Source organism: Eptesicus fuscus, chromosome 4, assembly GCF_027574615.1.
Source record: "Eptesicus fuscus isolate TK198812 chromosome 4, DD_ASM_mEF_20220401, whole genome shotgun sequence".
Classification (NCBI taxonomy): Eukaryota; Metazoa; Chordata; class Mammalia; order Chiroptera; family Vespertilionidae; genus Eptesicus; species Eptesicus fuscus.
The window spans coordinates 10534487-10558982 of NC_072476.1; the positions used below are offsets into that span (position 1 = coordinate 10534487).

The following is a 24496-nucleotide window of genomic DNA, read 5'->3' on the forward strand; positions in this document are numbered from 1 at the left end:
GTTTTCTGTGTTCTGTACTCCTGCCCAGGGACCCACATTTTCACTTCCTGTTCCTTTCCTTCAGCTGGAGAGCTGCCTGTGGCATTCCTGTAGTGCTCATCTGCCAGCAATGAATGCTCTCATTTCTCCTTATTTCAACGCCGTCCCTGAGAACAGTCTGCGTGCAGGATCCTGGTGGACTGTGTCCACCTTTCAGCACCACTGCTCCTGGGTGCCAGGTCCAACCATTTCAATGGCAATGGTAAGCTTCTCTGCTGCTTTCAAGATTCTCCCTTCCCCTTTGGTTTTTGATGTTGATTTCAGATGATGTCACAGGCAGCTTTCTTTTATTTATGCTGTTTGGGCTTCACCAATCTTCCTGCATCTGTACACACGTGAGTCCCACCACACTGGGAAACTTTTCAGCCATTCTCTGTCCCCTCCTGGGGCTCTGGTCTCAGCCTGGGCGATGTCTACTGATCTTTCATTCCTGTCACCTCCACCCTACTATCCAGCCTATTTAGTGAATTCCTTATTTCAGATATTGTATTTTTCAGTTCTGAAATTTCCACTTGGTTCTTTTCTAGATTTTCTGCTGTGAGCACTTTTTTTTTTTCTTCTTCAGGAGCCTGGTTTCCCTCACCTCAGTACGCAGTGTTGGCAGCTGCTCAGACCCTGTCTGAAATCCCCAGCATCTAGTCATCTTGGGGTTGGCCTCTGTCGACTGTCTGTTCTCTCCAGAATGGGCCTGATGTCCCAGTCCTCTGTTTCTTGTGTGGTTGGGGACTGTGTCCTGAACATGAGGATGTCAAGCTGAGGGGTATCTGGGTTCTGTTATGCTGGAGAGCACTGATGTCTTTGTTGTAATGGCATGTAAGCTGGTGAGACCCAAATGGAATCCATGACATGGCTGGCCCTGTCCAGTCCTGTTCACTTAGGGGCTGTCTTCTGCTTGTCCCCAGGCAGCAGGCATGGTCCCACTGCCCATTCATCTCTGAACAAAAACCTTACTTACTCTGCACGCTCACCCTGGGTGCAGCGTTTCCCTTAAGACTACAGCTGGGGGAACCTGAAGTCCTCCCCCTCCTCTGGGTAGGGTGTCCATGGGCTTGTGTCCACTGGGGACTCAGTGTGGCCTGGAGAGGGGAACACACATGTCATAAGCCTTTTCATTCATCCAGGGTTGGGGATAGATCCATAACATTCGAAGAAACCACTACTTGCTGTCACTATTGTGGGACTACTCTACCCAGTAATATAGAGATGATTCCATACGCATGAACCTAAAAATGCATGAGTTCCCTCCTTGGTATTAGTCCACCACTCTGGGCAAGGAGACTGGCTGGGGGTAGGAGTCCCAGGTTAGATAACAAACATGGTATCAGAACAACATGGTGAAACCTGAGGGCTAATGACAGATGCTTAAGCAATGAGAAAGCCAGAAAAAAAGGCAGGAGGATACATACCCCAATACAAAATGTTAACTCTTGCAGAGTTTTTTTTCTAAATGATTTTCACTTACCAAATGAATACCTGAAAAACAAAAGGAGAAAAATGTATTAAAGTTTGGCATGCTTTGCCAAAAAATGTATTTAAGATTAAAACACTGTGTTACCCCACTAAGTAGAGCCCATGTCCATGACCCGAGGACAGTGTGGGATCAGGGCACAGAGCTTATGAGCATTAAATACAGCAGGAAGTGAAGATAGAGGGGAGATGTGTCCTCGGGTGCTGAGTGGAGGAGAGAGTGGAGGAGAGACCTGGCCTCAGGTACTGAGTGGAGGGGAGAGTGGAGGGGAGACCTGCTCTCAGGTGCTGAGTGGAGGGGAGAGTGGAGGGGAGACCTGTCCTCAGGTGCTGAGTGGAGGAGAGACCTGGCCTCAGGTGCTGAGTGGAGGGGAGAGTGGAGGGGAGACCTGCCCTCAGGTGCTGAGTGGAGGGGAGAGTGAAGGGGAGACCTGCTCTCAGGTGCTAAGTGGAGGGGAGACCTGCCCTCAGGTGCTGAGTGGTGATGAGTGTGGAGGGGAGATCTGTCCTCGGGTGCTCTGAGTGGGGGTTTGGAGCCCCACCAGGCTGCCCTGGGGGATAAAAGCCTTTTCATGTCCAACCCCACCCCACAACAGGCCAATCAAAAAATATTTTGGAAAAAAGTAAATATAATACTTGGTTTTCCTGCAGTAAATAATTGCAATCAAACAATGTAAGAATGTCAGACCCTAGAATCTGAAAATTTAAAAGATGGTATTACCCTGAGCACATATTAGAAAAGGGCCCTAAATTAAAGGAATTTGGGGACTTGTCTCCTCTCTAAGGACTTGAGGTCTGTCTTCATTTGGAATCTAAGTAGAACCTTGAGTCCTCACATTGGCCCAGGGCTTCAGTGATGCAGGCTCACTTTGCACCCTTGGGAAGGGGAGACACATTAGCCCAAATCATAGACTGTAAATCCCTACAACATAATGGAACACAACTAAGGTGGGGGATTGCATGTGGCCTTGGAACAAATACCTCTCACATCTGTGCAGCTCTGGCACCTGTCTTCAGCCCAAGTTAACAACAAAATCTACCACTTGGATAAAAAGACCACACCCATCTTTACAAACATCATGACCTATGATTTAGGAGTAAAAAGCAATGGGGAACTGACACACCCTACAATGTGAATGAACCCTGAAAGCATCATGCTGTGTGAGATAAGCCAGACACAAAAGGCCACGTAGTGTGTGACTCCATTTATGTGAAACATTCAGAACAGGTGCATCTACAGCGACAGAAAGGGAATCGGTGGGTGCCAGGGACTGGGGGAGAAATGGGTGTGTGAGGAGAATGGGGGTATATGGGTTTCTATAGGGGGTGACAAAAATGTTTTATACTTAGTGATGGTTGCAAACTTTGTGACTATATAAAGCCACTGACATGTATACTTTAACTGGTTAAATTTAATGGTATGCAAATTATACCTCAATAAAGATGCTTTAAAAAGTAGTTTTTTAATGAAACAACTATCCTAAATAATAAAAGAGCTAATATGCAAATGGTCATCACATCATCACACCTTAGGGGCTCACTCAACACTGGGGAGAGAAGAATGGGGACCAGCCAGGCACAAATGAGCTCATGAGAGAGGAATGGGGACCAGCCAGGCTGCGGCCTGGGAGAGGGACAATCCGCACGCCCCATGGTCCCTGTGGTCGCAGGCACCAGTGGCTGTGCCTGCGGCCCAGGAGAGGGACAAGCTGCCTGCCCTGCAGCCCCAGGCAGCAATGGCTGTGCCTGCGCCTGTGGCCCAGGTGAAGCCGGCTCGGGTCCTGGGTGCCTGCGGCCAGCCAGAGGGAGGGAAGCATGGGTCCCAGGTGCCTGTGACTGGCCGGAGGAGGGAATCCTGGGTCCTGGGTGTGGGGCGAGGCAGAGGCAGTTAGGGGCGATCGGGCCAGCAGGGGAGCAGTTAGGGGCGATCATGCAGGCAGGCAGAGTGGTTAGGGGCCATTAGGCAGGCAGAGGTGGATAGGGGCCATCAGGCAGGCAGGCAGAGGGGTTAGGGGCGATCAGGCAGGCAGGCAAGCGGTTAGGAGCCAGCGGTCCTGTATTGCAAGAGGCAGTCGGACATCCCCCAAGGGGTCCCGAATTGGAGAGGGTGCAGGCTGGGCTGAGGGACTCCGCCCCACCCGTGCACGAATTTCATGCACTGGGCCTCTAGTGTATCAATGAAAGGATCAGGTGAGATTTGCACAGAGCCCTCTCAGTGAAGAGAGGGCAGGACCCCTGGAGGATGAAGAAGGGTCAGCCCTGGGCGTCTGGAGAGCTGGTGCAGGTCCCAGGGCTCTCCACACCACCCACTTTTGAATGTGTGTGTGTTTCCACTGTGAAAAGTTCAGATGCAGACCCTGGAAGCAAGAGTCATACATTGAAGGACACTGAAGCAATGGGGCATTGAGGAAGAACTGTCAGGTGGCCATTCTCTCAGAGTTGGGGGTGCTGGCGGCCTGGCAGCGATGGTACTTTTAACAATCCTGGCCCATCAGAGAATCACACTACTTACAGGTAAAATGACACAAGGTGGGATTTGCTCTTTACTCCAGAAAAGACAAATTGGGAGGAGAGGGGACAGACGTGTGTGAGAGGGTTCTTTGCATTATACTCTCCACTTTTGAACAGGTTTCTAAGTTTCCATAGTTCAAAACTTTTAAAACAGCCAGTGTATGCACTGGCTAATTAAAGAAACAAGTTTACCCAGCAAATTCTCCCAATAAATCACCTTGTTGATGGAGAGGGGGAAGGGGCTGATTTTCACAAACTCATAAAGAATGAATGCTTCCCATTTTTATCAGGTCTGATTAGAAGAGACGGAAGTCAGTCAGGTCAGAGCTGGCCTCGCACGACCCCTGCCCGCAGCCTGGGCCACCAGGACACGGTGCCCGTGGAAACCAGGGACGGGCCTGCGCTGTTACCGCGATCACATGTACTGAGGGTATTTAAAAATGTGTTCTTTCGTAACTTCACCTGTTTTGAATTTTGAATTTCAAGGCTGCCTAATATAAGATTTTTAAATATAGGTAAGTATATCTAATTACATGAAAAACTACAATGTCTTTATTACTTTTATAGCTTTTATTATATTTTTTAACAGCTGGAACTTATTTAGGAGATGGCTGTCCATGGAGCTATTTTGGGGACGTACTGTTTGTTGTTGTTTTTCTTTTTCTACTGTTTTGTTCTTTAAAGAAACTCAAGCCCTTCCTTTTTCCAAGAGCCTAGATTTTGCTCCCGAATGGTCTGTGTTAACACGGTACCCCTGCCTGCCTGTTAGAGACAGGGCCTCTACACAGAGGAAGGCCGTCTCCCGTGAAGGAAGCGACAGAACCAAGAAGGGGTGGAGCCTTGCAACATCCAGGCTAAAACACTTGCCCACCACACAAAGCGGGTTTTGTCCACACCCCTTGGGGCTCATTCTACCCCAATGACTTCTGTATGAGGCTCCTATTTTTACAAGCCTCTGATTAGAAAAGTACATCAGGCTTCCAGCACTGTTTTGTTTTGTAAAAAGGCTCATGGATAAATATTTGTTAAACTAGAGGCCCGGTACACGCATTTGTGCACCGGTGGGGTCCCTCAGCCTGGCCTGCGCCCTCTCGCAATCCGGGACCCCTTGGGGGATATTGGGCTGCTGGTTTCAGCCCAACTGGGCCTGGCCTGCAGGAATTGGACCAAAACCAGCAGTCTGACATCCCTTGAGGGATGTAGTAGTGCATGAAGTGGCAGGAGGCTGGGGAGGATCCTGAGCCCGGGCCGGGCACCGAGCTGCTCTCACTCATCCCAGCCCTGCTGCGCCTGCCACTGCTCAGTAGCACTGCCCGGCATCTGGAACCCGTCAGTCAGCTGAGCGGCGGTCCCGCTGTGAGAGCGCACTGACCACCAGGGGGCAGCTCCTGTGTTAAGCGTCTGCTCCCCGGTGGTCAGTGCATGTCACAGCGACCGGTCGTCTGGTCGTTTGGTCGCTTAGGCTTTTATACATATAGATTATGCTCATACCCTGGCTGTGGACAGGCAAACTGTGAATTTGTAAGAATTCCCCCCACTTTCTTGCCCAGCACAGAGCCCCCTGAAGGCTCACTCAGGAAGCAGGCAGACAGGGGTTAGTAATAAAGCCTGTTCTTCTAAGCCACCTCTGATTCCTGACGCATGTCTGTGGCTGATCTTATCATCCACACTGAAGCCCTTGTTGTGTGATTATGGCAAACGGAAGCAGCTCAGGATGAAAATGCCACAGGAACTAAAACAGCAGCCCTCAATGTGCCCAAGCAGTCAGTTGGCATCTACCCTGCCCCAACCCCAACCCCAACTCTGCTGGAAAAACTCATCACAGGACTGTGGGGAGTGAAGCCCACAGCACCGTCAAGGCTGTCTCAGTGCCGAGGTGCAAGAGCGAGGAGGGCCCTCTCTTGGGTGAGAAGGGCTGTCTTCCTGTGGCCCAGCTGAGGAAGCTCTGAGATGGCTGGACCTTTGTGAGCACAACTGTCTGACAAGAATGGAAGGGCCTCCAGCCCTGCCCTCCTCCCTCACCACCTGGGACTGGGCCCCTGCCTGGCACTGGGTACCTGACCCTTATTACCAAAGAATGGAAATGGCACCATCCTGCTTCCTAGAACCTCATAAATCCGAAGGAGAAATTCATTTTTATGCATCAAATGTATCTATACCTGATGAAAGTGATGGGCTATGAACCAGGGCGGGGGCAGCCATGGAACGGTGCGGTATTAAGGCTCAGAGCTAAAGTCAGGGTCTCATTCTCAATAGTCAGAGTGGAGCCTGACCCTGGTCCCCCCCACATCTCCTGGGCCTGCTGGCATCTGTTCTCAGCACCCTTTGAAGTTGATACCGTCCCTGTGTCAGAGGGACATGCCAGAGGCAGCTTCCTCCACAGGAAGAGACCTCCTGAGCCGCCCAACCTCGGTCCAAGTTTCTAGAGATAATCCTTTCTTCTTTTTGGGGGGGCCAGGAAGGTGGGGAAGAGAGAAGGACGGTTATACAGCCATCCTTAATAGCAACAAAGAAGCCCTCTAGGATTATTGCCAAAGTAAAGCACAGACAAAAAGATCACAAATCCAGCCTTTTGGAAAAGCTGATGCTAAATTAACTGGAGAAACTGGGGCAGAAGTCACAATTAGGATTTCCAATAAGGTTCCACCTTTCCCACGTCCAGAAGAAAAGACCCGTGTTAGAAAGGCCTGTCCAGCTGTCTCCCACAGCCCATCCTCAGAAGGCAGAGAGTGCCTCCATCAACCAAACAAGAACATAATCAGAGCCTAACAGTGTTAATGGTGGTTAGGTTCTTCTTTAAGATCACCTACAATTTATCTATATATATAAAAAGCCAACAATTGGAACACTGTAACGACTGGAACAACCAGTCGCTATGACGCCCACTGCAGCCAGCAAACCGCCAGATCAGGTGGTAGGGCTGGCCGGCCAACCTCCCGCGTCCCCTCCCGCTAGCTGGCCCTGTCCCTGATCGCTCCTCCCACCCTAATAGGGGGTGGGCTGGATAGCCAACCTCCTGCAGCCCCTCCCCCTGGTCAGCCCTGCCCCCCCATGGGCCCCCACCACCCCAATCAGCCCATGGCCCCTCCCCCAAGCCAGCTCTGCCCCTGATCAGCACCCCCACACCAATCAGGGGTGGGGTTAGCCGGCCAATTTCCCACAGCCCCTCCCCTGGCCATTGATCCCCAATCACCTCCCCCGCCCCAATTCGGTACCAACATAGATGAACTTAGATGTATGCAGGAGTCCATACTGAGCAATGATTGAATAAATAACATGGGGGCAAAAGACAGGTTCACAGTGCAGACACCTAATAGTCATGGCCGGGCTGGATACCAGGTCAGCATCATGGAGCTGAGTTGTGTCGATGGCACAGACTCGATATAATGGATGACGACAGCACTGTGCCTCTATGGTCTCTCCAAATCCACAACCCAGTCAATGATGAGAAAACATCAGACACATCCCAACAGAGGCACACTCAACAGAACACCTGACCAGTGCTCCTCAAAACTGCTGAGGGATCAAAAGCAGGAGTCATAAAGACCAAACATCATGTGGGTCTTGGGGGGATTCTGGGACAAAGAGGGCGTTGGGAAGGAACTGAGGAAATGTGAATAAATAATGCTGTGTTGACACTGGTTCATTAGGTATGACAAATGTCCCATCCGATGAAAGAGGATAAAAATAGGAGAAACTGGAGTGGGGTACAGAGGCACTCTGCACTATTTCTGTGATAATTCTATAAATGTGAAACTGGTCTAAAAAGTGAAGTTCATTAAATTAAAAACAAGTCAAGGTGGCCGGGCAGCACCAGTATCCGTGCCCCTCAGGAGAGCCGCCTCCAACCTTGCCCATTCCTTACCAGCACCCAAAACAGAGTGCAGGCTGGGGCCCCAGGAAGGACTGGCCATCCAGGTCAGGACAGCATACACTTCCTTCCACTGGATGCAACATCTGGGGGCTCTAGGCAACATCTGGGCAGACAAACTCAAATTCTCAGTAAGAAGAATGAAACTAATGTGAGTTCTCAAAGGCATCCCTACCTCAGTCCAACCCCATCTGAGAAGGAAGGGATAAAGTTCCACAGCAGTAAGTGCTGCCATCTAATCGGAGGCACCTTGTGGCCCGATCTAATCGCAGGCTGCCTCCGTCTCCCATCCCAACAGACACAATTCTGTACCTTCTCCTAACAAGGCCTCCTTATTTAAATAAAAAGGAACCAAGAGTGGTCACTTAACTGCCCCCCACTATCATCCTCAGGATGACTTTGATACCTGTTATCACTACTGTACTTGAGCATTATCAATCAAAACTTCTTCCAGTCACACTCGACTGATAACGAGAGAGAGTGGGCTCCTATGAAGCTGAGGCCCCAAAGCCACCCGGCACTGCTGCACTGTGTCCTCAGAAACCACGAGCCTCCACACGAGCTCACCCTGCACCCTGCTGTGGGCCTACAGCCTTGTTGAGTTCTAACTACCTCCTCGCAGTAGCCAACATGGCACTGGGCCACATTCATATTTCCTGTCTTGTAGAATACAGTCCCCGAGTCCAGTCACCTTTCCCACGTCCAGACAAAAGGACCAATATTAGAAAGTCCTGACCAGCTGTCTCCCACAGCCCAGCCTCAGAAGGCAGAGTGCCTCCATCAACCAAACAAGAACACAATCAGAGCCCAAGAAAATGCCACGAAGGAAGTGAATCTGCTCCTCCTTTTCCCTCCCACCCAAGGGATTCTCTGACCCATCCCCAAGCTCTGAACCGCCCAGGCCTACTTTGAGTCCATCTAATTGAACCTGGACCCTACAAGGTCTGCTCTCATGGGGTGTGGGATTGCTGCCTCCAAGAATGTGGGTTATTAGCTTGTGAAGCACGGACTGCATAACTGAAGCCACTCTCCCCAAAATGAAGCCCTTCAACCACTGCCATCATGAAGCGCATTCATTAGGCTCCCACTTGCCTCGCCAAGTGTCAGGATCCAGACAGGAGAGCAAAGGAAGGGCAGTCATGGTTCGCGCATATGCAGGGTGTCACGTACGGCCCCATGACATTGGCCTTGGAAACTCAAAGCACCGCCAAGCACAGGGTTTTACCTGTCTCCCTTGGCAGCAGTTTAAGATCCCCATGTGTGCTGAGACATTCATTCCAGCACTGTGACGGCGTCATGGACACTGGGCTGGGTCAGGAAGAAGCCGAGAGGACACCCATTTAAAGCGAAGGGAGAGAAAGTGAAGCAGTGGCCACAGCATGCACTCAGCAAAGCTGGGCAACTTGATGCAGGGCTGAGTGCCGGCGAAGTGCCATGTGCACCTGCCTGGCGCCTCCTCGCCCCACGGGGGCTTCCTGTCCCCGCCACGGGACGCCAGCTGGACAACACTTGAAAGACGTTCCATCAACGGTGTCTATTATCTGAGCATCTCATCCCAAACAAATATTCTTTCCTCTCAACTTAAAATAAAGGAGACATGAAAGGAACAGATTGTGTCTAATTTTCATTTCAGGGTATCGGAAAAAGAAAGCCCATTTTCCATTTAAGTGGTCCTCACTCTCTCAGTAAGCGCTCAATAACACTCTGACAGCTCAAAAACTATCATCCCCCAGGGAAACGTGGGTCAAAAGCTGACCTCAGGCACGGTCAGGGTCGAGGGTACCTGAATTGTGCTAACCACCCACCTGGTGCACATGGAGTCCCACCCCGAGCCCCCAAGCCTGTGCCAAACCAGCCCCCAGTTCAGCTGTGACCATGGACATCTGGCATCAGGAACATGGTGAATACACCACTGGTCTCTGTTGACAGATGTTTTCTTCTTTTACATTTTCCACCTAAAACATCTCAGGTGTCATTTGTTTTATTTTGCTTAAGCGAGCTTAAATTAATTCAAATCACCTTTTTTAACATACCCAAGGGTAAGGGAGCAGAATATCTTCCCCAATGATAACATACAAGCCTGCATTTTTGGTCAAATGTACTCAGACTTGTTTTCAGACTTTGAAGCATGGGGTTATTCATACCTGACAGTATATCCTAGACATGAGTCAAAAATAATTTTTGAAGTAAAACTTAAAGTTGATAAAGTTTGGCTGCCAGGTACAATAAGGCATGATCCGTGCCAACTGTTACACACGGAGCATGCCATCTCTGGGTCAAAGGCATCTAGGATACTTCTTCCTCTAGGGTGGATTAAAATCATGGGTCTCAAGAAATAGCAGCCCCTTGGACACCACAGTAAAACCCAGCCAGAGGCCTCTTGCGCTGGTAAACAACTACTGACCAGGAGACTGCAGGCGGGCAGGAACCCCCTGTGGCCGCCACGGAGGTCAGATGCCCTGAAGTGGCAGCACCCATGAAGTCTATGCAGGAAGGAGCAGGTGCAAGTGAAGGAAGCATCACCTGTGCTCAGGGCCCACCTCAGACAGCCAGACACACCTTACCATGCACCAGCCCCTATTTCCACGGTCACTGCTTTGTCCTTTATAAAAAGAAAATAAATCATATTTAATATATCCACCTCTCTAGGAAACCAACACAGTTTCTGTATGGAAGTGAACACAGTGCATGAGCCATAATGGTAGGCTGTCAGTCACTCAGTGACCTGTGAACAGATGTGTGAACTCATACAGATGGCCACAGCTGCGTAACCAGTGGCACAGCCCTTGGTCTTTTCTCCAACCCATGCAACTCACACCACAGTTGCAGGTGCTGAAGTTTCCCCAAGTCTCTTCCTAAATCCCAAGCTTTTGACTGCAATGGTGCTTGCTCACAACTGTAACTCGTCAACAGAAGGCCCCAGGGGTGGCAGAGTGGAGGGGATTTTGGGATGATGAGATGCTGAGTCCCCTTGTAACAAGCTGAGTTTGGGGGCAGCGCATTCTGCACACTACTGAGTTTCATTCACACTGGCCCCGACCCAAGCCCAGCACAAACCAGCACTTCCCACAGCAGGAAGAGGCGCGGAAAGATCCAGCCCAGATGCCCTCTCACAGCAGTGTGCATGTGCACTGGGGACCAGGGCACAGATGACGGAGCTAAGAGGGGACGACCGCAGGGATCCCAGTCCATGCTACAGCTGTGGGACCATTCAAAATAAATGAACAGGGGAACTGAAGGTCAGCTCCTCATGCCCAGGAGTTGGACCTTCTTGGTTAAAGACCCCTCTCTGGGAAGCGTCACTGTCATGACCCGAGACCCAGGGACCCTCTCCATCCTGGGCCAGCACAGAACAGACTGCCAGACCACGGACAAAGCCTTTCTCCCAGAGGACAGATGGGCCCTGGAAGGACCATCCCAACAGCGGCCTCAGATGTGTTGAACCTCCTACATGTCTACACAACCAACCACCCACACATCTACTCCCTACATGTCTACACAGACACTGACCCTACATCTACTTCGTGCACATCTACACAGATACCAACATGTCTACACAGACACCCACACCCATGTCTATTTCCTGTATGTCTACACATCCACCCCCACGTCTACCTCCTACACATGTACATAGAAACCCATCCCACAGCAACCTGCATATCTACCTCCGGCACGTCTACACAGACACCCACCCCTTTCCTAGAGCCTTCTGTCAAGGCTTGGTCTTATCTTCCTGAGTGATCTGTGCTTCCTCTGGTAGGTGACCTTCCCTATTTGTGGAACCCAGAACCGGGAAGAAGAGCAGGATCCCCCTCCTTTGACCAGTTGAAACAACACTCCAGGGGCCCGACTTCATCCAGGCCACAGGCTGCCCTGACACGCCCATGTGCCCTGTGCGCATTCCCACAGGACTTCTCCCCTCTCCTCACCGCCATCACCACCTCTGATTCCTTTGGCACTGAAGCCTACTCTCCCCAACGCGGCCGATCTGGTCTGTGACCCCTGGTACTAGCTGGTCAAGATTCCTCTTAACAAGGAAGGGACAGGAGAGGGTAAGGAGCAATAGCCTTAAACCTCCAACTCAACCCTGTCACCAGAAACCCACCCAGTGACTTCTACTTCCATCTCACGGTCTGCTGGCTCCAGGAGGCTGGCCGTGCAGTCTCGGAGCAGCCACGCCACTCCCAGCAGAATCAGTGACTGCTCCCAATGAAGAAAGGCCCCTGCATTTTGGTTGTTTGGCAATTAGCAGTCGCTACCATGGCCTCGTTAAAATAATGATATTCTCCTGAACTAAGGTAAGAAGAAAGCCTGCTCAACCCCTCCAGCTGCCAGGAGGTTGTGGTTTGCTCTGCAGCGTTTAACATCCCCTAGGTGCTGAGGTACAGCTCGCCTGGCTCACGTGTGCCCAGTTCTTCCCACTTACCAGATCTGTCCCACGTTGACCAGGGACATGTAGAGGACCCAGAGCGCAGTCATGAGAACCATATTGGCACAGCCGGTAACCAGGATGAAAGATGAGATGCCCAACCCGAGCAGTGCGAGGGCATCCAGGTTGGAGTCCATGTGTGACCAGTCCAGCAGCCAGAGGAGGGTCGGGGCATAGCTCACGGCGCCCCAGCCAACCTGCCCCTGGAAGTACTGCTGCACACTCTTCAGGTACACTCTGCAGGGCAGGAGTCCTCTGTCTCCGATCAGCTGCTTGTTCTGATGAAAAGCCACCAAGAATGCCACAACTGGAAGAAAAAGGAAAGGATGAAAGGAACATGAGTAGGAACACACCATTCGTGGGCACCAGTGGGCGCTTTTCCAGCGTGTGGGGACTCAGCTGGGCAAGATGAGGCAGAGTCTGACCAACGGTTTGGAACCAAAGCATGGACTCTGGGTCTGAGTATTTCTCAAAATATTGGGGGAAATTTTGGAAGACCCAACCTGGAGAAGTCACGTGTATATGTTTATATATATATATATACATACATACATATATATATATATATACATACATACACACACACACACACACACACACACTAGCTTTCCCGTTGCAGGAAAAATCCTGCAATAGGATTTCCTGCTGCACTCTACCCCGCCTCCTCTCCGCCCTTGTCACCCGGCCCGCCTTCTCCTCCAGCCCCCCTGCTTTCCCCTTTGTCCCCCCTGGCCCTGCCTCCGCTCCGCCCTTGTCACCTGCACCGCCTTCTCCTCCAGCCCGCCTGCTTTCCCCTTCCCCCCGGCCCTGACTTCGCTCCTCCCTTGTCCTCCACCCCCTCCCCCCCCCCCCCCCCCCGCTTGCTTGCTTCTTCGCTTTACTCCCTTCTGCAGCTCTTGGCTTCTTTCGAAGCTGTCTTGATATGCAAATTAGCCGCCATCTTTATTGGGGTAATTTGCATACTCGTCCTGATTGGCTGGTGGGCGTGACTTGGCTGGTGGGCGTGGCTTAGGTGTAGCGAAGGTGCGGTCAATTTGCATATTTGTCTATTATTAGATTAGATATATATATATATATATACTTATACACATTGTATATGTGTGTGTATATATAGATATACATGTATATAAAATATGTGTCTGGTTGCATGTAAATGGTCAGTTAACCATCCAGATTGCACGCAGCATTCCCACCATAAATACATCCTGATAACCCATGAGTCTGGTCAATGGTGCTGCTCCTGGAACTACCCAGAGTGTTTGAAGCTTATGATAATGTTTACATGTAAGTCACGATTACCTTCCATTCAAACCACAAGTTTCTGAATTAGTTTCTAACAACTCCCACTCCTACAAGAGCACAGTCACGTCCTCGGGGCTTCAGTGTTTGCACAGATATGCTTTGCACAGAGATGCTGCAGGAGAGCACAGCACTGCTGTCTGTGAACGTGAAGAGCAGGGAAACCAAGAGAGGAAAGGCAAGTGAAAGGCAGCTCCATAGAGTGCTGGGATGACCACTGAGACACGGCTGGGTAGAAAACACACCGACACTGAAGGAGACAGAAGCTGTACTTTGTAAAAAGCTAAACAACACCATGCATTTCTATAGTGAATAAAAAGGCATCCCAGGCAGGGCTGAGATGGAGATGGAGAACATGGTGGTGGGTTAGGCTCACAGGTAAAACAGTCAGCACCTGCCCTTTCAGGAAAGTGGGCACCCCTTGGTCGAAAGCACACAGCAACAATGAACTGTGTGCTTACAGCGTAAGTAAAGCAAACTATGTAAGAAACAGCACAAAGGCTGAAGGGAGACACTGGAAATACGCTGTCAGAAGGACCTTACACCACACAGAAAGTGGCAGACTAGTATGTGAAGGTAATTAGTTTTACGAAGTTAGACTCAGACTAACTTGGAATGTATTATATTGTAAATCCTGCTGGAGAGAAAAAATTGTTTAAAACAATTCTAAAGGAATAAATCAATGCAGATACTAAAATAAAATAATAAAAAATGATCAGTTAGCCAAAAAGAAAGCAGGAAAAAAGCAACGAAGAATAGGAGGAACCAATAGAAAATAACTAGCAAAACGATAGACTTTAATCCATCACTTTAACTGGAAATGTTCTAAACACATCAGCAAAGATAGAAATTGTCAGATTGAATAAAAAACAGGACCCAGGTCTATTCTGCTTATACAAAATCCACTTTAAATATAAAGACATAGGTAGGTTACAAGTAAAGGCACAGAAAAAGATATCATGCAAACGCTAATCCAAAGAAAGCTGGATGGCTTTATCAATATCAGACAAAATATATGTAAACGCAAGAAATGATTTAAAAAAAAGGGCATTGCATAGTGATAAGGGATCAACAAATGGATATTTAATACTAAATGTGCATGAACCTAACAACAAAGTATATGTATATACAAAATGAACTAACCTAGTACATATACTAGTATGTATATATTCTTTACACATATTAACTTGATCCAACTGACACTTACAGATTGCTATCTTACCTTATAATCTTACCTTATAATAGACAAATATGCAAATTGACCGCACCTTCGCTACGCCCAAGCCACGCCCACCAACCAAGCCACGCCCATCAACCATGCCCACCAGGAAACCGTTACAGGGACGCTGGGGCCGGTGGCTTTCCGGGCGCCTGCTCCCATCGCAGGGACCCGGCTGGGGTGCAGTGCGGCGGAGCCCAAGGACCGGAAAGCCGACCGGGGCTTTCCGGGCCTTGGGCGCCAGCCGGGTGCCTGCTCCGATCGGAGCAGGGACCCGGCTGGGGTGCGGTGCGGCCGAGCCCAAGGACCGGAAAGCCGCCCGGGGCTTTCCGGGCCTTGGGCGCCAGCCGGGTGCCTGCTGCGATCGGAGCAGGGACCCGGCTGGGGTGCGGTGCGGCCGAGCCCAAGGACCGGAAAGCCGCCCGGGGCTTTCCGGGCCTTGGGCGCCAGCCGGGTGCCTGCTGCGATCGGAGCAGGGACCCGGCTGGGGTGCGGTGCGGCCGAGCCCTGGGGGTCTGCTCCTGCAATCGGGTCGCAGGGACGCTGGGTGCAGCTGAGCCCAAGGCCACCGCCCAGGGCCAAGCCCGGACCCTGAAAGAAGGTAGAGGGCAGTGGCCACAGCCAAGGCCTGGGTCCCCGGTGCCGGCAGAAAACTGGTGCAGGCAGCCAGGTGAATGAAGGTCTATTGCACGAATCTTCGTGCAAACGGGCTACTAGTACAGTATAAAAAAGCAAGACACAACTATATGACATATTTAGAGCATTCTATTTAACAGCAAGATATATATGTAATTTTCAAGTATACATGGAACATTAAGACACACCACAGTATGAACCATAAAGCACATACCAACATATAGTAGAATTGAAATAGACAAAATATGTTTTCTGACCACATAGAATTAAACTAGAAATCAGTAACAGGATATTACCTGGAAACATACTCAAATCTTTGCAGATTAAACCACACACTTCTAAATAAACCATGGTTTTTTTAAAGGCACAAGAGAAATTACAAAATATTTTTAATTGAATGAAAGTTGAAAAAACAACATAGCAAAAATTGTGGGATGCTGCTAAAGCAGTGCTTAAAGGAAAATTTACAGTATAATGTCCATGTTAGATAAATAGAAAGGTTTCATATCTAAACTTTTCCTTTAAGAGATCAGGGGGGGGGGGGAACAAATTACAAAACAAGCAGCAGGAAAGAAATTATTTAAAATTTAAGAACAGAAATCAATGAAATTGAGAACAAGAAAAAAATAGGGAAAATCAATAAAACCAAAAGTTGGTTCTTTGAAAAGGTCACTATAACTAATAGACCTCTAGCCAAACTGACCAACTAAAAGAGAGAAGACACCAATATCAGGAATGAAAAAGGAGACCGGCTGGTGTGGCTCAGTGGTTGAGCGTCGACCTATGAACCAGGAGATCATGGTTTGATTCCTGGTCAGGGCACATGCCTGGATTGTGGGCTTGATCTCCAGTGTGGAGCGTGCAGAAGGCAGCCAATCGATGATTCTCTCTCATCACTGATATTTCTCTCTTCCTCTCTGAAATAAATTTTTTTTTTTTGGCAAAAAACATGTTTTTAATACGTACACACTAAAGCAGGAATTGGAGTGGTTGAAAACTGTTTTCAAAAGAAATGCAAAACTTATTACGATGTATATTAAATGTATACATTACATTTTTGTGTATCAATTATATCTCAATAAAGCTAAAAAATACATCTGTATGCTAACACTTATCCATAAATAAAAAGTAAAACACTATGATTTTCACATATTAGATTAAGCGAGGAAGCCGGAAAATACCCACACTGGCCTTGGTGTGAGGCAACAGACCTTCTCAACCAATGCAGGTGGGGCATAATTGATGCAAGCTCTTTGAAGACAGTTTGGCAATATCCGATTGCAGCCTCCGTTGGACCCAATACTACTACATCTAGGATCTCAAATAGTCAAAAAGAGTGAGGTGGGTTTTTCTGGGCTGCTTGGAACAATCTATAGGATACTGTTTGCTTTAAAAAGAGTGTAGAGAACAGTGTATCTGTGTGTGTGTGTGTGTGTGTGTGTGTGTGTGTGTGTGTGTGTCCTATGTTTTTATTTGTATAAGATAAATAACCAGGACTCACTTTGATGGCTGGTATGTGTGTTTTAACTCCAATAAAACACATACACAAGTTATTGTACATAAAGGCCTGATACAAACTCAATTGGTTGGGCATCATCCTGAGCACCAAAAGGTTGCTGGTTCAATTCTCCATCAGGGCACATGCTTGGATTTCAGGCTCAATCCCTGGTAGGGGGCATGCAGAAGGCAGCCAATAGATGCCCTGCTTTCACATGGATGTTTCTCTTTCTCCCTCTCCCTGTCTCTCTAAAAATCAATAAAAATATACATTTTTAAATGAAGTCATCAGCCCTAGCTGGTTTGGCTCAGTGGACAAAGTGTTGGCCTGCCAACTGAAGGGTCCCAAGTTCGATTCCAGTCAAGGGCACATGCCCGGATTACGGGCTGGATTCCCGTAGGGGGTGTGCAGGTGGCAGCCGATCAGTGATTCTTTCTCTTCATTGATGTTTCTCTCTCTCTCTCTCCCTCTCCCTTCCTCTCTGAAATCAATTTTAAAAAAGGAGAAACATTGTTACTGATCCCACAGACATTAAAAAGATAATAAAAGAACACTATAATCTCTCTAAGATCATAAATTCAACAACTTTGATGAAATATACTAATTACTTGGAAGACAAACTACTAAAACTCACAAAAGAAAAAATAAAGATAATATATCACAATAATTGCATCTCAGAAATGCAAGGCTGGTTTAATACTCAAAATTGATCAATGTAGTTCGCCATACTAACACTAAATAAGAAAAACCATATGACAATATTAATCAACACACACATAAAAAGCACATGACAAAATTCAACATCCATTCATGATAAAAATGTTCAGCAAGTTAGGAAGAAAAAGAAACTTTATGAACTTATAAACGGTAGCTATGAAAAACAAGAAAGGGTAGCTATGAAAATCATCCAAAATCATACTAAAAGATGAGCAATTATTTTCCTCCTAAGATTTGGAACAAAGCAAGGATGTCTCTCTCACTACTCCTATTCAATATTGTATGGGAAGTCCTAGGTAGTGCAATGATGCAAGCAAAAGAAAGAAGAGGCATATAGATTAGAAAGGAAGATATAAAACTATCTTTATTAACAGATGACATGATTGTCTATATTAAAAAAAATCCCAAATAATCTATTAAAAAGACACTCAAACTCTTAGAACTAATAAATGAGTTTATGAAGGTCACAGAATACAAGATTAATATACAAAAAGTCAACTGTATTCCTCCTATATCAACAATGCACAACTATAATCTGAATTTTATAAGAGTTGACAATATGACAATAGCACCAAAAAGTGAATAGATAAAAATCTAACAGATTCTAACAGAATCTGTATGTGGAAAACTACAAAACATTGATGAAAGAAAATCTAAATAAATGGAGAGATACATAGTGTTCATGGATTGAAGAGTCAGCATGTCAATTCTCCCCACATAGACTCAATGTAATCTCAATCAAAATATCCAGCAAGCTTTTCTCTAGATTTTTGTTTTGTTTTCTCTAGATGTTTTGTGATTCTAAAATCTATCTGGAAAACCAACTTAGAACAGGCAAAATAATTCTGATAAAGAACGAAGTTGGAGGACTCATATTATGCAATGTCAAGACTTACTCCAAAGCTACAGTAATCAAGGCAGTGTGATACCGGCAAAAAGACAGACACATACTAATAAATCAATGGGACAGAAAAGAGCCTAGAAATAGATCTCCACAAATACAGTCAACGGATTTATGGAGACAATCTTTTCAAAAAATGGTACTGGGACAACTGAATGTCCAGATACAAAAAGATGAACCTGGACACATACCTCACATCTTACACAAAAATTTACTCCCAAAAGACCATGGCCCTCAATATAAAACATGAAAGTATAGAACTTCTGGACGAAAATCTATGTGACTTGCGTCTGGCAATGAGTTTTTAGATATAACACCAGAAGCATAATCCATGAAAGAAAACAACTGATAAATTTGTACTTTATCAAATGAAAAACTTTTGTTCTGTAATTAATACTTTTAAGAGAATGAAAAGACAAGGCATAGATTGGTAAAAAAAATATTGCGAATCACGTAGCTGATAAAGGACTTGTGTACAGAATAAAGTAACATTAAAACTTAATAAGAAAACAAAAACCCAAGTTTTAAAATGAGCAAAAGATATGAACAGACATTGAAGGCATCTGTTTCACACAAAGAAGATACACAGATGTCAAATAAACACATGAAAAGATGCTCAATATCATTTGTTACTGGGAAACGCCGATTAAAACCACAATGCAGTATCACCACACACCTATCATAACAGCCAAAATCCAAAAAACTGAAAACAGCAAATGCTCCAGAGGATTCAGAACAACAGGAACTCTCATTCATTGCTGGTGGGAATGCAAATTGGTATGCCACTCTGGACGAATCTGGCAGTTTCTTGTAGAGTTAAACATAGATTTACCACATGATCCAGCAATTATACCCTTGGGTATTCACCCAAGTGAACTGAAAACACATTTACACAAAAACTGCATGCAAATGTTCATAGGAGCTTTGTTCATAATTGCTAAAACTGGAAAACAAACATCATTGTCCCTCAACATGGAAATGGATAAACAAACTGCGATACATTCATACAATGAAATAATATTCAGACAAAAACGCAGGACTGTTGATTCATGCAACATGGATGAGCCTTAAGTGCATTTTGCTAAGTAAAAGATCCCAGACCCCAAGTCTACATATTGCAGGATTCCATTCATTCGGCACACTGGAAACAGCGAAACCACAGGGACAGAGCACGGAGCAGAGCATGCCAGGAGCTGGTGGGGGGGAGTGGTGACTACGTGCACAAGGCGATTTTCAGGGGACAGAACTATACTACAGAATACTGCATGATGGATAACTAAGCATTTGTCAAAAGCCATAGACCTAACTGTACATCACAAAAAAATGAACCTTAATGTATACAAACTATCAAAACAACCTAGCCAGAAGGTCAGGGGATGCCAGGATGGAATGCAGACTGTGACAAATGAACACTATTGCAAATGTATAACAGACCACACTGAATGGGAGGGTAAAGGGAGGGCTGGCCTAAGTAACTTTGGAAAATGTTCCGAGTGAAAACTGTAAGGACAAAGACAAAAGGATCTGTATGTAAACATTGGAGTCTAGTTGGTTTTTCTCACGGGGGTAGGTGAACAATTCTGAAACTGCTTTGCATGTGTACTGGGGTGAGCAAATAAACAAACTGTGGTGGATAATGGGGTAAGATTTCTCACCGGTGGAGAAGAAAGTTGCAGACATGCAAGAATGGGAGGCCGCCCACACCTGTGCACTGGATTAGACTCGGAGATGCCAGGGCAATAATCTCACATTTACCTGAACATATATTCAGATGGATATGCAGAGAAGCAATCGTACATGGGTGTACACACACATATATAACCTAGCTCTGTCCACTAAGAGGGTCTGAAAGCAGCGACATCTGTAGCAATGGACACCCAGACTTGAGTGTCTAACACTCTCTAATAAAAAGAACCAGGGCTTCTGGAGAAATGGCTGTTTTTAAGTGTAGGAACTATGAAAGGAGCTGTAGCATGCTATAGTACCAGAAAGGAAGGAGGTGCTGGAAGGATAAAGAACAGGGACCCGGGACACAAGTGGGAAGACCCACCACCACCCACAGCCAGACATTTGACACCACAATGAGGAACAGCATTGGCCCACAACCCCAAGAGAAATTAACTCTGAAGGTTGATAAACGGGGAGAAGACACATCTTCCTCACAGAGAAATTCCAGATAATGGAGATGCCTCCTCCAAAGGGTAGCAGAGTCCTCCCCTCCCCTGGAGCATGGGCTGGCCTCAGTGATCAGCTCCTAGAGGACAGAGAATGGACAGGAAGAGGAGAACTTGCCAAAGACACACAGCAGATGCAGAGGGCTGTGACACGGCAGAAGGCCGGGTGGGAGGGCAGTAGAGAGCTATGTGTGTATGTCTCTTTCCTGACTCAAACTGGTCCTACACACCGCAGAACCCACCTGGGGCTCTTCCACACGGGGACCTCATTATCAATGGCTAAACAGCTGGATGTCCTTCCTCCCCAAAACCACAATTCACACTCCAAAGCTATGGGAGAAAAATGAGATTTGGTCTCACCAATTAAATAGTTTAAAAAGTAATTCTAAGGCAAAAAGCATAGGAAAACTTCCTAGCTTACTTATCAGAAAGAAAAAAAAAAAAAGCAAACTGGATTACAATTTCAGAAAAAATAAAACTATTTCAATGTCCACTCCTGTTACAGAAATGATTAAGTAGAAAGAATAAACAAAAAATTTAAAAAATCATAGGATCTCAAAGCTAAACTAACCAACCAACCAACCTTAGGAAGGCTCAGTCAGCCCCCACCCCCAGTCTACGAAGGGGTGGGGGTGAGGCATGAAGACTTTCTCAGCTGCTCACTATGGGGTAGCCCAGAGACTGATCTAGGACAGGTAAACAGGCCATCTATATACCTATACATGCATTATCACGATGTCTGCAAATATTCTTTAAACATAAAAAAGAGCCCTGGCCGGTGGCTTAGTTGGTAGGAGCATCATCCTGTACACCAAAAGGTTGTGGGTTCAATCCCCGGTTGGGATGCACACGGAGACAATTGATTGATGTTTCTCTCTTACATTGATGCTTCTCTCTTTCTCCCTTCCTCTCTCTCTAAAATCAATAAAAACATATCCTTGGGTGAGAATTAAAATAAATACAAATAAAAAAGAAAGGGAATGGGGGATAAATGGTGATGGAAGGACACTTGACTTGGGATAGTGAACACACAATATACAGATGATGTGTTATAGAATTGTACATTTGAAACCGACATAATTTTATTACTCAATGTCATCCAATAAAGTCAAGAAAAAAGAAAAAATTAGTTTTCTCTTTCAGATCAATTACTATAAAATTGAATCAGAATCATCCCTAAAATGTCACTCTCCACCAGACAGTTTTCAGTGACGGTGGTTAAATTCCGGCTTTGACAGAAGAGCCTGATGCTTTTTCTTTAAAGGCTTGTGCTGCAGGGAGCTCAGAGGTAGGGCAGTGGGGTTTGTTTTTTAAACAAACTGGACGCATTTTACAGAGAAGCTTGTAAAACCAAGCAGAGTGTTTCATTAGAATTTGAGTGGCCTGGAGAACAAGAAGGAATGTCCCAGAAACTCTCAGAATCACTGGAAGCTCAGAACAACATAGAATGAGGCAAGATTTTAAGGATTCTTTTGGTTCCACTTTTCCCTCAAAATGTCCAAAGAACAGCTAAGCATGGTTCTGCTCTGCTACTTCAATCCTGCACTCCGGAGCCATCTGGGAGCCAGGCTGAGCCACAAGATCCCAGGAGACTTGATTTGTCATCACCAAAAGTGTAACAAGCTACCCCTTTTAGAAAGTGCAACTGAGATTCACCTCAGAGTACAGCACTCAACCAAGGAGAATGAATGGAAGGGGAAAGGTAATAAAATTCTACTATATGTAATGTAAAGAAAGAGGCTAGACTAATTGCAAAAAATAAAAATATACATGGCAAGCATGGTATCACAAGATGCGTCTAAACCAAAAAAAGGTACTATACGCAAACCAGAAATTAGAGCTGACCAGAAACTAGCTTTGAGATACTTTCAAAGTTGAATTTTTAAAGACTGTTACCCCAGGGACTCTGAGGTAACAAGGTGAAGCTGATGAGAGAAGCAATTTTGTTCACGTGTCAAAAGCCCTTCATTGGCTCCCATGCTCACGGTTCCTTCTGGAGATGCCACAGCACAGGCACCATTACTGATGGTCACAGAAGTCACAGAGGTGGGCTCCACACGGGGCACAACTACCAGGACCTGAGAGGAGCCCATCTTCTTCTCCATCAGACCCTCATTTAGCTTTGGGAAGTGGCTTTTCAGGATCCACCCAAACAGGGAGGCTAGATGGGTCGGTGGTCCCCAAATGGGGTGTTTGGGACATGGGCTCAAGTCAGCAGACTACATAGGACCAGAGAACGCCCAGAATAGGGCAGGAGTCTTGAGATTCCCCAGGGCCGCTGAGAAGAAACAAGGAAGGGACCTCACGTAGTCCTGCCACTAAATAACAAGGACCAGAGGAAGGATGGGGAGACTGTAAAAGCTTCCAGAGAGAAAAATAGGTCCCTGTGAGATTGTCAGACAATAAGTATTTCTTTGGTCTTCATCTCTGGTCCTGGCACAGAGCTCCTAAAAATTCTGGGATGTCCTTAGTGATGGGGTGAGAAGAGCACTTGTTGCTATTCATTAGCACAATCCTTTCAACTTGACCTGGATTCATTCCCATGAGGTGACCCTTGGAGGAGGGCGCTAGTTACCAGGGGAACCCACCTTGTGATTAGAGGTCTGGAACTCTCAGCCCTGTCCCCAAACTTCTTGAAGGGAGAGGGGCTAGAGACAAAGCTAATAGCCAGTGACCAATGATTTAATCAACCAGCCTGTGTAATGGAACCTCCATAAAAACCCTAAATGAAGGGGTTTGGAGAGCTTCTGGGTTGTTGAACACGTAGAGGTGCTGGGAACCTGGTGCTCCTGGAGAGGGCATGGGAACTCTGCACCCTTCCCGCGCCTTCCCCGGGCACCTCTTCGATCTGCTCTTCCTGAGTTGCATCCTTTATAACAGACCAGTGAGTAAAAGTGTTTCCCTGATTCCATGAGCCCTTGCAGCACATTGTGGAACCCGAGGAGGGCTCCTGGGAACCCTGATTTACAGCTGGTCAGTCAAAACCACAGGTGACATTGTGGCTGGGGCCTGAAGGGGGAATGATCTTATGGGACTGAACAGCCTGTGGGGTCTGATGAATGCCAGGCAGTCACTGTCAGAATTGTTTAATGCGAGGAAAAAACTCACACATTTGGTGGCAGAAGTGTGTGCATAGAAGAGTTTCCCTTTAGGCACTTGCATAAGAGCAGGAGTCAGACTGGGAAGACTTCTCAACACCAGCCAAGTTCTGAGGAAAACTGCTTTGACTAAGATTTGTAGACGCAGGCAAACTGATAATTTCCATGAATGCAAGGAAAGACATCAAAGTTTACCCTCTCCATAGTCTTTCTTAAAAAGCTGTTCGGGGATATATTCCACCAAAAAGAGAGAATAATCCAAGAAATAAGAAGACTGAGATCTGAGGAATTATGAATACAACTGGAGGGAGAGCCAGGGGGCCTTGCAGGTGTGCAGTCTGTGAACTGAGTGTTCACACCCTGGGACTAAGGATAGTGTAGGAGCAGGCAAGAGAGGGGAAGAAAACATGGTTGGAAAAGTATCCGGTGGCGACACAGAACAATGACAAAAGACCGCGTGCAAAGTCAAGAAAATTTTACGGAGCAGGAGGTCTCCCTGGAAGATAGAGGGGTCTGAATAAAACACTGTGTCTGTGCTGCAAGGAGCTCACAGGTGGACGAACAGACTGGCATGTTAACAACATTAAGAATTCTAAATGCATAGAGGGTGAAGGAGGCGTAGGGCAAGGGTCCATTC

At 46.9% G+C, this 24496-nt stretch overlaps 1 protein-coding gene across 1 annotated transcript in view; it reads right to left on the reverse strand.

Annotated features, from left to right (window-relative positions):
• Window positions 1-24496, reverse strand: part of LMF1 (lipase maturation factor 1) — a 108750-nt gene that overhangs the window by 82046 nt on the left and 2208 nt on the right. Inside the window, exons 2-3 of the mRNA XM_054714148.1 lie at window positions 12420-12624; window positions 12315-12364 (exon numbers count right to left, since the gene is read on the reverse strand). Of these exons, the coding sequence (XP_054570123.1) occupies window positions 12315-12364; window positions 12420-12624 (255 nt within the window). The remainder of the gene's footprint in view (window positions 1-12314; window positions 12365-12419; window positions 12625-24496) is intronic.